Consider the following 15,157-nt stretch of genomic DNA (forward strand, 5'->3'; position numbering starts at 1 on the left):
ATTTTGCCCACAATAAAATGTCCTTGAAATTTGATCCTGTCCAATACATCCATGCTTAGACAAAGTCCCTGGGTTCAAACAGCCCACAACATTTGTTTCTATTTTTGGTTTACAGAATTAATACATAAAAATACTATCATGTTTTATTGGTTCAATAACTGTGTGGTGGGCCTGGCTGGTATGGCTCAGTGGACTGAGCACGGGCTGGGAACGAAAGGGTCATTGGTTCAATTCCCAGTCAAGGCACATGCCTGGGTTGCAGGCCAGGTCCCAAGTAGGGGGTATGTGAGAGGCAACCACACATTGTTGTTTCTCTCCTTTTCTTTCTCCCTCCCTTCCTCTCTCTAAAAATAAATAAATAAAATGTTTTTAAAAGGAATCTAAGGCATTAAAAATAATGTGTTATAGATGTATTGCCAATAATAAATTTCTTGCCTTGGTAGCCTAGGTGGTCATACTGCATGGGGTTCTGTAGATGAGTCGAGGTTCAAATCCTGAACAGGATTTATATAAACTATGGGACAAATGTCCACTAATTAAATGTTATTACCAAGTACTGATAAAGATATGAGCACCTAGTACACTTATGCATTGATGATGGAATGCAAAATTTTATAGTCATTTAAAAAACAGTTTTTGAGTTTCTTAGAAAATTAAATATATATTTAACATGAGGCCTAGAATTCCCTATCCTAGGTATTTACCAAAAAGAAATAAAAACTTACTCACTCAAAACCCAGCATGCAAATGTTTATTCTCACCTTATTAATAGTTCCTAAAACATGAAAACAAACCTAATTCCCTCCAAATAGTAAATGGATAACAAACTTTGGTAAATACATACAAGAATATTTTAAACAATAAAATAGAATGAACTAATGTTATACATAATACTATGTATGAATTTCAAATGAGTTATTCTAAGTAAGAGATGCCACACTAAAAAGGCAACATACCTTATTATTTCATTTATATAAGTGAAAAGGCAAAATTATACAAACAACATGAGGTCAGTGTCTGCCACCAACTGGAGGTTGGGGAGAGGTTGGCTTACGAAGAGGCACAAGAAAAATTTAGGGAAGGTGATCAAACTGCTCTCTATATTGATTTTCATATTTGCTATAAAACTGTGTAATTTGCCACTGCTCATATAATGCAGAGAATTTTACAGCATCACAATTTCAAAAGTAAATGAAATGAAGTTAAAGCTATTCTTTAGCTTTATATGTCTAAGTTTTATACATCTGGATTCAAAATCTAAATCACACCAATAATATACACAGCCAGTCAGAATGAGTCATAGAACAAATACTTAGAGTTTCATAACATCTTGACAATTATATAATGCTAGCCCTCACTTTTAAATAAAGACTCTGTAATCCGGCCTTGATAAAAACATGACAAGTTTGCACCAAAAAGAAGAAACAGAGCCAATTTTGATATTTAGGGTCCATACCAAAATGAAATAAGAGAGTAACATCAGCCAGATGGTGGATATCTAGTTCCAAACGCCCATCTCTCCACAAATACATTGAAAGCAAGCAAAAGCTGTGAGGACCAACTTTGTTAGAACTCTGGAAAATAGTCAAAGCTTTACAGCAACCAAGTGAGCACTGAATCAAGAAGAAAACAACTTAAAAATAGTAAAAACAAAACCAAAAAAATTAGTAAGAAAGCGATCTTGGAAGTAGCTTTCTGAGGTCTGAGGTAGTGTGTAGGTTAGTTTGGTCTTTGTCAGCTTCCACCATGGCGTACTGTGGCTGGGGCCGAGAAGTGCAGAAAATGATCGTGCAGCCCATCGACCTCATCTTCAGATACTTGCTCACAAAATGGATCTCCAATTCAGGTGTGGTTTTATAAGCAAGTGAGTATGTGGATAGAGGGTTGTGCCATTAGTTTTGACAAGTATTTAACCTTGCATTTGTTGATGCAGAAGATATTTTTTTCTAAAACAAAGTCAAGAAAATGACTGGAGGCAATCATGCTGAAAGGAGATACCACTCTTCTCCAAAGTGTCTCCAAGTAGAAATGACTCATGAAGTGAAAAATGGTTGAGAAGGCAGGACAGTTTGTGTTTTCTAGGTGTCCTTTGATTAAAATATAGCTCTTAAACATTTACTCATATGGCTTTGATTATTCTTACGTTATTATGAGGTGGCAGTAAGTGCTGTGGCATTGTTTTCACTTTATTTTAAATAAAATTATATTTCTCTTAAAGAATATTATCTTATTCTTTAAGTTATTTAATATAATATGGACTCATGTTTTAAAGTCAAGTACTATATAAAAGTATGTTTCTGAAACCATCATCCTCATCTGACAGGAGATGAGTTCCCTATGAAAGAAGCTGAGGGAGAGGAAGGAGGAGGTCAATGAAAACAAAGAAACTGAGAGGCCAGGGTTATGGAAGGACCCCCATATGGATACTGAAATCACTCCAAAAATGAGAGGAGTGGAGTGAAAGATACACAATGAGCCTGGCTGACAGCAATGTCCAGAGATTTACTCTGAAGCAGGCGAAGTGGTAAACTCACATACCGTACAAAGTTCAAAGAACCAACCATGTTTAACAGATAAAGATCATCTAGAAAAACAAACTCAGGGAGCCAAGCTTCAAAAAAAGTGTAACATCTACAGCTACACCCACATCCACAGGAAAAAATATATAATAAGGCTATATAGAGATAGCCATGTTCATTATATGAAGAAACCATGAAGGGAAAAGGAGACCTAAAACACAAGGATTTATGTAATATACTTACATAAGTCTAGGGAGCCTAGAAGGCAGAGAGGAAGGGAAAAAAAAGCCAGCTGTGAGGGAGTTCAGAATCACTAGGGAAGAGAACCTAGTCACAGAGGGCTCCACTTTGGGGATGAATGAGATAAAGAGTAAACACTACAGATTAACTCCTGACAGTCAGTGAGTATTGAATCTTGACTGTCACTGGGTGCAATGCTGGGCCCCAAAGTCAGGGATGATAGGAGTAGAAGATGGAAGTGATGGAAGAGGTTTAACGCAGAGCATGACTGTGGGTGTCACTTAGGAAAATCTCCCCCAGCAATTCCACTGCTAGGATTATATCCTAAGAATCCTAAAACATCAATATCAAAGAACCTATGCACCCCAATGTTCATAGCAGCACAATTTACAATAGCCAAGAGATTGAAGCAACCTAGGTGCCCATCAGTAAATGAATGGATGAAAAAATTGTGGTACATATACACAATGGAATTCTATGCAGCAGAGAGAAAGAAGGAGCTCCTACCCTTTGCAACATCATGGATTGAAATGGGAAGCATTATGCTGAGTGAAATAAGCCAGGGGTTGAAAGACAAATACCATATGATCTCACCTTTAACAGGAAGCTAAACAACAAAACAAACAAGCGAGCAGAATAAAAACAAAGACACTGAAATAGAGAACAAGGGGACAGTGACCAGAGGGGAGAGGGAAGGGAACTTAAGGGGGAAAAAGGGGAGGGATTTGGAGGAACAAGTATGGAGGACACAGGGACAAGAACTAAGGGGGGTGGAAATGGGAGGGAGGTGGGGAGCACAGGGCGGGCAGGGCTGGGATGGGAGAAATAGACAGAAAACTGTACTTGAAAAATAAGTAAATAAAAAATTTTTAAAAATCAACTTTCTACCTTAAAAAAAAAAAGAAAAAAACAACACTAAACCCAAAGTAAGCAGAAGGAAAGAAATAATCAAGTGTAACCTAATGAAATAAAGAATCAAAAACAATATAGAAAATCAACAATACTAAAAGTTGAATCTCACAAATATCAACAAAGTTGACAAATTTTTAGATAGGCTAACCAAGATGAAAAGATAATTGAATGAATTTAATAAAACAAGAAATGAAAGAAAAGACATTATTCCCTACATTACAGAAATAAAAATAATAATGCCATGAATTATATGTGCCAAAAATTAGATAATTTAAATAAAACTTCTCAATAAAAAATAGAAATTTTGACCATCTTCATCTATGAAGAGGGTGATGGTGGTCAAAAAAGGTATAAACTTCTAGTTATAAGAGAAATAAGTCCTGGCTATGTAATATACAGCATGGTGAGTATACTTAACGAGATTGCATTATTTTCTTTGAAGTTGCTAAAAGAGTAAATCTTAAAAGTCCTCCTTACAGGAAAAATATTTGCAATTATGTGTAGTATATATAAGATGTTAGCTAAACCTATGGTGGTCATTTCGCAATATGTACATATATCTAAACATTGTTTTACAACTAAAACTAATGTAGTATTATTTGCTGATTCTATCTCAATGCAAAAGGGAGGGAGAAACAGGTAAACTGGCCTAGAAGTACAAGATAAAACTATTGAGATATACATTGGGGGAGAGGAGCAAGGAAAGAGTAGGAGAGAACTATTGGCCTTAGTTATCTCAAGTAAAGGCAGAAAACTGATTCCAGCAAAATAGAAAGCTACCAGGAGAGAACACACAAACACTAAAGCAGGGTTGCCAAATACATTTTCACCGGGGGCCGCATCAGCCTCATGGTTGCCTTCAAAGGGCTGAAATAATTTTAGGACTGTGTAAATGTAACTACTCCTTAACTGTTAAAGAGTTGAAATTACATTAGGCCCTTTAAAGGCAACCGCAAGACTGATGTGACCCCTGGTGAAAATCAGTTAGACAGCCTTGCTCTTAAAGGAACACTGGGCCACTTCAGAATGAGCAATAGGAAATTAAACCAACATTCAATGGACTCCATCCAAAGTGGGGCATAAGAGAGAAGAAACTCATGTGAAATATATATGAAATCTAATAAGCAATACTGACAAAGAATTGAGAAATGAGAAACAAAGGAAACCCTCCTTTTGTGGCAGATGCTATATATTTTTACAAAGACAAATACATGCCTTCCAATTTTTTTTTAAAGTCTGCCCATGATTTGACCTGACACTGAAAAGCTATTTATGTTTAAGAATTGGGACAGTAGATACTTCATGTCAGGTAGTGTAATCATGTCACTCCAATGACACACTTTAATTTTTTGAGGTGTTTTGTACAGATTATTATCTATGTTACACAAGATAATGTTTTCCAATAGTCTATATATTCCTGGAAAAAAGTCATCTTTTTCTTTCTTTCCATTGTATTATGGGATTTTATTTTATTTGTTTCTACAGATTCCCTGGTAAATATAATTAAAGGCCTAAGAATCTACAAATTATTCCCCAAATAAACTTAATCCCAGAAGGAACAATTTGTGACTACAAATTTCTTTCTGTGCATATGGAAAAATCAAACATAGATTATACAAATATGATAACTGACATTTGGATGATTGCAAATTTATGAAATTGAAAATACTAAACACTAATGACTAGGAAGAAAGTAAAAAACCTAAAGAATATATATGAAACTCCCATGTCCAAAGACTGAAAAAATATATATTATTCTTCATTATGTTTAGATTCCTAACATGATGTTATGAAGGCCCAGTAGGCCAGGAGGCTGAGGACCTAACACTGTATTGGCCAAGCTCTATAGCTCATCAGCAGCAAGCTTTGAGAAGGCACCTAGCCTCAAAATGCATCAATTTTTATGATGAGAAAGGAGAGACACCTGTAGTCTCAATGCTTGTCGTATTGGACTCATGTGAAAATAAAGTGATATTGTATATGAGGGTACTTTACAGACTCAAAGTCCTATATAACTATAAATAAAGGATTGTTATTTAAAAACAAATAGAAAATAAATAGATCTATAACAACCAAATAGACTCAATTAGTAACTTAAGCAATATGATACAAAAAATGACTGTAATGTTGAAATATATCATTAATGTAAAGGAGGATAATATAGTCCTCCACAAATTATTTCAAATATACGAAAGAAGAAAACCACTTCTCAACTCATTCTAAGAAGCCACTATTATGCTGATATCAAAACCACAGATAGCCTAAAGAAACAAAAGTATAGAGCAGTTATTCTTATGAATATAGATGCAAAATCCTTCAGCAAAATACTAGAAAACTGAATCCAGAATATATACAAAGGATTACACTCCATGACAAAATGGAATTTATCCCAGGAATGCAAGGTTGATTGAACATACACTAATCAATCCATATAAGGCAACATATTAATAGAATAAATGGCAAAATCATATAATCATTAAAATTGATGTTTAAAAAAACTACAAAATCCAATATTTTCTCAACTAGAAGAAGAAAATTTCCTCAATCTAATAAAAGAAATCTACAGAAAAAAAAAAAAAACATTGCTAACACTGAATTTAAAGGTAAAAGATGGATGCTTTCCTTCTAAAATAAGGAAAAAGATAAAATACTTGCTGTTACTACTTCCACTCAATGTTGTACTGGGGTTTCTAAAAATCATGCAGTAGAAATGAAAGAGCATCGAAATTGGTAGATGGCATGTTCTTTTACTTTTTAAAAGATTTTTATTTACTTTTAGAGAGAGGGGAAGGGAGGGAAAAAGAGAGGGAGAAAAAACTGACATGCAAGAGAAACATCGACTAGTTGCCTCTTGCATGTCTCTAACCAGGCTTGTGCTCAAGCCCATGACCATTCATTCACCTTTCAGGACAATGCCCAACCCTCTGAGGATGCCAGCTTAGGGTAGCATGTTCTTATATATAAAAAACTGTAGGAAATCTAGTAACAAATTGTTAGAACTAATGAGTAAGTTCAACATGCTTGCACAATTCTACATCCATGTTTAAAATTGTTTTTCTATATACTTGGCATGAAAAAATTGAAAATAAAATTAAGAAAACAATCCTATTTACAATAGCATCAAAAGTAATCATTTACAAGAAAATTAATAGAGAAATGGGTAATTTATACACTGAAAACTATAAAATATTGTTGAAAGGAATTAAAGAAGACCTAAATAAATGGAAAAACATCCTATGTTCATGGATTAGAAGAAGACTTAATGTTGTTCAGATGGCAGTACTCCTCAAATAGATCTACACAGATGCTTTATTATTCATATCAAATTCCCTGCTTCTTTTTTGTAGTAATTGACAGGGTAGTCCTCAAATTCATATAGAAATACATGGGACACAAATTGCCCAACAATACTGAAGGCGAATAAAACTGATGAACTCACATTTTCCAATTTCAAAAATTACTACAAAGCTACAGTAATGAAGACACTGTTATTAGAATAAGAATGTACAGATCTGTGGAACAGAATTGAAAGTCCAGAGACAAAGTGTTACATCTCTGTTTACCTAAGTTTAGACAAGGGTGCCAAGAGAATTTAAAGACAACTAACCTTTTCAATAAACAGTCCTGGAAGAAAAGGACATCACTTCAAAAGAATAAAGGTGGCTGCTTACCTTACACCACACATGAAAACAATTCAAAATGGATCATAGGCTAAACGTAAGAGCTAACACTATAAAACTTTTAGAAGCAAACATAGAAATCTTCACAACTTGGGTTAGGTAATAGGTTCTTAGATATGAAACCAAAAAGAACCAGTGACAAAAGAAAAACAGATATATTGGACATTGGTCATATGTCTTTTATATTGGCAAATGATAATACCCAGAGTAAAGAAGAAAATGTGAAGGAAAGGCAGCATGTGACCACAATAAGATAAAAGCTTTCTACTATAACCCCAAGGTCAAGAATAATGCATGATATTTGATAGATGCCTAATAAATACTTTTAAATGATGATTATTGATAGAATTGTAAATTGATAGAACTTTTGTGGTAGTAATATAAATAGATTGATATGTACCAATAACTAAAATGCACATCCCTTTTCTTCATCAATTCCAATTTTAGGTATCCAAAAGAAACAACAGAACAAGTTCTCAGAAGTGAATGTTCAGATTTATTCACTATGATTTAATTCATTGATTGAATAGAACTGCTTGATGTGTTCTAAAAAATATACTAGTGCTACAAATATATTGTTGAACTAGATATCATGTTTTTCCTTCTTTAAAAACTATGGTGGTATATAAGTATTTAATGAGATTTAAAAATTTACATAAATTCAGGATTAAAATTTGTGTTTAAATTAGTGCTAGAAACATCTTTCCCAACATGGGCTTAAAATACTATATTACTCCACAGAAAATCAGGAATAAGATAAACCAAAAATATTTTGACCTTGTTCTGGAAATTCTACATAATATATTATTAAAAATAGGTAAAGTTTATAATTATTTTTATTTTTTTAATTTTTTACTTTTTAGAGAGAGGAAGGAAGGGAAAATGGGAGGGGGAGAAACATCAGTGTGTGGTTGCCTCTCACACACCCCTTACTGGGGACCTGGCCTGCAACCCAGGCATATGCCCTGACTGGGAATTGAACTAGCAACCCTTTGGTTCATAGGCTGGTGCTCAATCCACTGTGCCACACCAGTCATAGAAAATATGTAATTATTAAATAGAAGAGATAAACAATAATATCTGTAGTCTATAAGAGTATTCCTGCCCTGGCTTGTGTGGCTCAGTGGACTGAGCATGGGCCTGCGAACCAGACAATTGTGGTTTGATTCCCAGTCAGGGCACATGCCTGGGTTGCAGGCCGGTTCCCTGCAGGCCAGTTCCCAGCAGGGGACGCACAAAAGGCAACCATACATGGATGTTTCTCTCCCTCTCTCCTTCCCTTCCCCTCTAAAGATAAATAAATAAAATCTAAAAAAAAAAAAAAAAAAGAGTATTCCTGAAAAATCTAAAACAAATTGAAGGATAACTAAAAGTAAAGTTTAAAGTAAAACAGGCAGTCCACTACATCAATATCATTTATTTTCAATATATAAGAACATAAAAACACATAAAACCTGAACTTTACTACGAGCATAAAATGCTTTCATAAAGTAGGAGGAATATCTTATTTCTGAGAAGAAAGCTCAGTTTTATATAAAAATCACTTCTCTCCAAATCTCATATTAATGTAAGGCAACACAAATCAAAATAGCCATAGAACTTTTAGCCATAAACTTGAGAATTGATTCCAAATTTATCAGGAAAAATAAAAACAAAAAAATGGCCAATAATATATTTGGGAAAAAAAGAACAGAGGCTACTTATCTTACCAGAGAGTTAACAGAATTTTAATAGTACCAATGGAGCCAATTTATTAACAAATAGATCATTACTGTTGTAAGGTAGTTTGTTATACAAAAAGAATCAGAAATGCAATTTAAAACACATCTTTCATGTATCAGGTTGACTGAACTTTATATATGCATACATATATCACTGATACAACCTAGTTGTACAAGGAAAAAAGACAATGAACAGCATTTTTACATTGTTACGGGTGGATAATATAACTGGCATAACCTTTCCGGAAACAACTTGATAATACTTATCAATAGCCTAAAATGCATGCATTGAGTTTGACCAAAGTATTCCATTTCTACAAAGATATAATGAAAACACACAATGTGAAAGCAAACTTTTGTCTGCAAGGATGTTTGTTACAGTATCATTTATAAAAACAAAAAATGCAATGATCTTATGTCTTCAGTAAGAAGGATGAGTTAGTTAAGTAACTATACATAGTATAGCTATAAAACACAATATTCAGACTTCCGGCCAAGATGGAGGCATAGGTGGAAACACTGTACCTCCGCGCACAACCAAGTTTATGAACAACAAATATGTAAAAACCAGAATGCAACCAAAACAGAGAAAATTAAACTGTACTGAAGTCCGACAACAACAAACCATTCATCCAGACCAGTAAGAGAAGTGGAGTCAGCGGGATGCCAGGAAAAAGTGGCCAGACCGACCCAGGTGTGCAGGTGGCGGTTGGCAGACCCAGTGAGGGCCTAAGGCAGCTGGCTGACTGTGGTCACACACTCGTGTGCAGAAAACCCAGGCGAAGGAGCAAGCAGTGAGACAGACCATGCAACCCAGGGCCCCAGCACAGAAAAATAAAGCCTAAAAGCACTGATTGGAAAAACTTTCAGGGGTCGAGGTGCCCGGGAGAGGCTCCCAGGCTCACAGAGAGTTTGTTAGAGAGACCCACAGGGGTCTGGAGGGTGCAAAAGCCCACACATCTGGGAACTAGCATCAGAAGGGCCCTATTTGCTTGTGGGAAGTAGCAGAGGGGACTGAAATCTGAGAGAGAGCAGAAAAAAAATGCCATTGCCCCTCTCCGACCCCGCCCCCACATACAATATCACAACCCAGCAATGTGGGTTGCCTTGTCCTGGTGAAGACCTAAGGCTCTGCACCTCATATGTAACAAGCGCAAATAGACCAAAATATTATGGCTCAAGAAGAAGAACAGCTCAAAGCCCCAGAGCCAATACTTCTAAGTGACCAAGAGATAGCCAACCTATCTGATGCACAGTTCAAAACACTGGTGATCAGGATGCTCACAGAACTGGTTGATTTTAGTCACAAATTAGAGGAACAAATGAAGACTTCACTAAGTGAAATGAAGCAAAATGCACAGGGAAACAATAGTGACGGGAAGGAAACTGGGACTAAAATCAATGGAGTGGACCAGAAAGAAGAAAAAAACAACCAGACAGAAACCAATGAAGAAACAAGAATTCAAAAAAAAAAAATGAGGAGAGCCTTAGAAACATTCAGGACATCTTTAAACATTCCGACATCTGAATTACAGGGGTACCAGAAGGGGAAGAGGAACAGCAACAAGTGGAAAACTTATCTAAACAAATAAGAAAGGAGAACTTCCCCAATCTGGCAAACAAAATAGACTTCCAGGCAGTCCAGGAAGCTCAGAGTCCCAGAGAAGTTGGACACAAGGAGGAACACACCAAGGCACATCATCATTACATTAGCCAAGATTAAAATGAAGGAGAGAATCCTAGAAGCAGCAAGAGATAAGGGACAGTCACCTACAAAGGAGTTCCCATCAGACTGTCAGCTGATTTCTCAAAAGAGACCTTACAGGCAAGAAGGGGCTGGAAAGAGGTATTCCAAGTCATGAAATCCAAAGACCTACATCCAAGATTGCTTTATCCAGCAAAGCTTTCATTTAGAATGGAAGGGCAGATAAAGAGCTTCTCAGATAAGTTCAAACTCAAGGAGTTCAACATCACCAAGCCCTTATTATATGAAATGTTAAAAGAACTTATCTAAGAAAAAGAAGATAAAAAAGATGAACAGTGAAAGGACAGCAAACTCACAGTTATTAACAACCACACCTAAAACAAAAGCAAACTAAGAGGACAGCTAGATCAGGAGCAGAACCATAGAAATGGAGATCACATGGAGGGTTAGCAACAGGGGAGTGGGAGGAGGAGAAGGGGGGAGAAGGTACAGAGACTAAGTAGCATAGACAGTAGGTAGAAAATAGACAGGGGGGGAGGACAAAAATAGTACGGGAAATAAAGAAGCTAAAGAACTTTTGACACACGGACATAAATGAAAGGGGGGGAATGGTGGGAGGGGGTGTGCAAGGTGGAGGGGAATGAAGGGGGGGATAGAACAACTTTAATGGCATAATCAATAAAACATATTTAAAAAAACCACAATATTCATCCCTAAAAAAAGAAATTGTATTTAGAATACTTAATGAGACAAAAAGCAATTCATGACAATTTAATTGATAAATGTAATAAAAATAGAGGTTGAAATTTGTTCATAAACTATTATTTTATTACAATTACAGCTGTAGAAATATATATATATATATATGAACAGAGAAAGTGAGTAGAAAAAACAGATACCCTAAAATATAACCAGGGATCATTGTAAAAAAGTATTATAATTTATTAGTTTATATGTTCTGCCTGCTTTTCTAAACTTTGTATTTAATTTTAGCTTTAAAGTTTAACAATCAGGAAGAGAATATCATTGATATGCAAGATTATAATACAAGTTGTTGCAGATAGATACTACAATACTAGAAAAATTGAGAAGAAGCATCCTCTGAATCTCTTCAAATAATTTAATTATGCTTTTCGTCTAAATTAGAAAGACAAATTAGGGAATGTATTATTCAATAAATAATTGTACTATCTTAATGGTATTTCATGAACTTTAAAATCCTTGCTGAAATGGTTAACAGAAAATCTAAATAATATTTGTATTCTGATAAGCCAAATTAAACCAAAAATATTCATAAGATGATTTTCTTTTTTTAGGATAAAAAATTTTTAATTTAAATGCATGTTATTTTATATACAGAAATCCTGATCTTAAGTATTACTCTTAAGATGTAGATGTTACATACTTATGGATAGACCAGTTTATATAAAGACAATAGACTGACTAAAATAGACACATTAAGAAATTATTTGATTGAAAAATGTCATAAGATGATTTTCAAAACAGCAAAGATGTTCTCTCTCTTCTTGAAAACTTGCTAAACAGTATCTATCTAAATATCACTGTTCATTAATGCAGGTGAATAATTACCTTACACCAAACCTATGGAAATTGAATCTAGTATAGTATACATCTTAGTACACTTAATGTTGTGTAAGAAATACAAAGATTTTCATTTTCTTTAATGTCAGAAAAGTAGCCTCTGCTACTTTATCATCTATGCCTGTCTAAATTCTGTAGACAGTATCATTTCATGTGAATCACACATACACAAAGCCCACCAAGCAGAGCCCCACTAATGTATTGCACTTAGGAAGACAAAATTATCTTTAGCATTTTCTTAAGTCTAAAAATGTCCTCAAAGTTTGTTTACTTTTTTCCTGAAAGTGAAATAAAGCTATTATTATTCCTAGAAGAAATTTTCAATCTCAGTAAGAAGAAATTTTCAATCTCAGTAAACTATGTAATTTAGTGTCATTATTAATAAATGGACCATTAAAGATAGCACTTAGCATTTAATACCCTTTCTTATTATGTTATTAATTATTTTCACTTAGTAGTTCAGTACCATTATTAATAAATGGACCATTAAAGATAGCACTTAGCATTCAACACCCTTTCTTATTGTGTGATTAATTATTTTCACTTACTTCATTTTGTTTTCTATACCTATTGGGTACAAGGCATTACGCTAGTTATGTTGAAATACAAATTGTTTTGACATAGTCTTAGATTTTAATTGCCACATGGAAGTTTGATTCTTGTTTAGGAATATGTACCACCATGCCTTAACTATCATGGGTAGAAAGAAGCTCTCCCCTTGGCACTTCCGTTGCAGAACCTTCGAAGCAAGAATATATCACAGATTTCCCCTAAAATTTTGCCATTGCTACCCTTTCCCCTGGGCGCATTCCAGGAAAGGTGTTTTCCATGATTGTTTGTTTACTATTGATGTTGTGGTTTTTAAATCACTAAATGCAAGGAACACTGTAAAAGGAACCAATATCATAGCAACCCCTCCTAAATCTTTGTAGCACATCTATAATAATTTCAGGTAGTGATTCCAAGACCATTAAGCATACTCCATTTAAATATAAGTAGAAAGGACACACTGGCTCAAATAAAAGTGATTTTGGGGTTAGCCTCAACTTCCCTCTCCTTCATACATGTTGTCTCTTGAGTTTTCTAGATAGCATGACTGGGACAACAAGACCCTGGGCTCCTTGGCTGTGCCCTGTGTGCTGCTTGAGATACTCCACAAGCATGAGACAGACATCTCTGGCAATCATTTTACTGAATTAAAGGGTACACCCAGGCATGATCACAAGTCAGCAAAAGACCTACTACAAAAAGAGCTTAGGTGATCTGTGATAGCTTCTTGATTACCATTATCTGTAATACCACCACTGCCCAGTAATTTCAGTAATTGAAAGTTGAACTTACTTCATCGGGAGAAAATGCTATGCCACACTGCATAGATTTCTTTCCCTCTATCTCTATACAATACAGTTTAGGACGATCGGGGTCTGTGTAGTTCCCTGTAAGACAGAAAAAAGTACATGTAAAAGGAGCCAGATACATATCTATAACACCATTGTTAAATGTGGAAATGAAAACACTGAGAAACCCCATCAATGTGTCCTTAGCAATCAAAAAAGCAGTTGCTAAAATATCTGTGCAGGGCCACATAAGGTTGCTAGCTTAAAGAATTGCTCTGAATACCAAAATTCTAGTCAGCAAAACTAATATCCAAACATGAAGCAAACATACATTGATTGAATCAGCAAAAAAAAATATCACAGTCCTATTCAGATGAATGCAGAAAGGAATAAAGGCCAAGTTTATATAACTGACTTAATCTGAGGTCTGAGAAAGCTGGGAGACACCCTTTCCAGAGCAGATGGAACAGGGAAGACTCAGACCTCCTGTGATGCCTTAAACTCAGTGCACAAAGAAGAGAAACACAATTTTATATAAGTAAAGTTTTTGACAAAATGGAATCACTCCATATAAAAAAACACTGTGTGAAGATACAAAAACAAATGTCCAACAGTAATGTAAACTTCAGGCTCAAAAATTATAACCACTTAAAATAACTTCTAAAACCACTTCCCGAAAGATCAAATGTTAGGGTAGAACATCTTTCTTCATCTTAACAAGTTTTAAAATCCCTTTTTCTCCCTACAGTTTTTGGATTATGCCAAGGAATGGTAATAATTTCAATTATCCCTGTCCAGAAACGAACTTCAGTAACTCATTCTACCCTCCTTCATCCTATTCAATTTCACTCATCTTGATATATAATGTAAAAGCCATTAAACAAATGAACAAAAAAACATCAAGTTTATATAATACAAATACTGTCAGTGCTGTGGGAAAAGATGCAGACAATATGCAGCAAAGAATATCCATGTAGAATAGATGTATGTCTAGAACATCGAAGACATAATGGCAATGGATAAATAAATCAATATTCATAAATACAATTGGAGCATATATAAACATATAGTTGATAAGATGCAATCATCCAAGATAGCTTCAATAAATATCTCTTGAGTGCCTATAGCATGCAGAGCACTATACTGGACAACTCTAATAGATAACAAGAAGTGTAAATGCAGTTCTTAATCTTATGGAGCTCACAGCATACTAGGGGGGAATAATGGGTACACAGTCCTTTTTAATAAGAGGATGACATTGGTTATTTCTATAAGAAAACTTACACAATGTCCTAAGGGAGAAAAGATTTTTAAAATAATTTCACACAACTGAATGGAAGGTAGGGAATGGGACTAATGACCCATAGGACACAGGAGGTTAAAGCTAATTTATTATCAAAGGCAGAATCTCAGGTGGCAGGGACAGCAGAAGAGGAAACAT

At 35.0% G+C, this 15,157-nt stretch overlaps 1 protein-coding gene and 1 pseudogene across 1 annotated transcript in view; one reads left to right on the plus strand and one right to left on the minus strand.

Annotated features, from left to right (window-relative positions):
• CFAP47 (cilia and flagella associated protein 47) overlaps positions 1–15,157 on the minus strand; it is a 338,472-nt gene that overhangs the window by 263,879 nt on the left and 59,436 nt on the right. Inside the window, 1 exon segment of the mRNA XM_053655801.1 lies at positions 13,721–13,815. Within this exon segment, the coding sequence (XP_053511776.1) occupies positions 13,721–13,815 (95 nt within the window).
• Positions 1,747–2,026, plus strand: LOC119059921 (small nuclear ribonucleoprotein E-like; annotated as a pseudogene).

Source organism: Artibeus jamaicensis, unplaced genomic scaffold (assembly GCF_021234435.1).
Source record: "Artibeus jamaicensis isolate MK-2021 breed Jamaican fruit bat unplaced genomic scaffold, CSHL_Jam_final scaffold_1283, whole genome shotgun sequence".
NCBI lineage: Eukaryota > Metazoa > Chordata > Mammalia > Chiroptera > Phyllostomidae > Artibeus > Artibeus jamaicensis.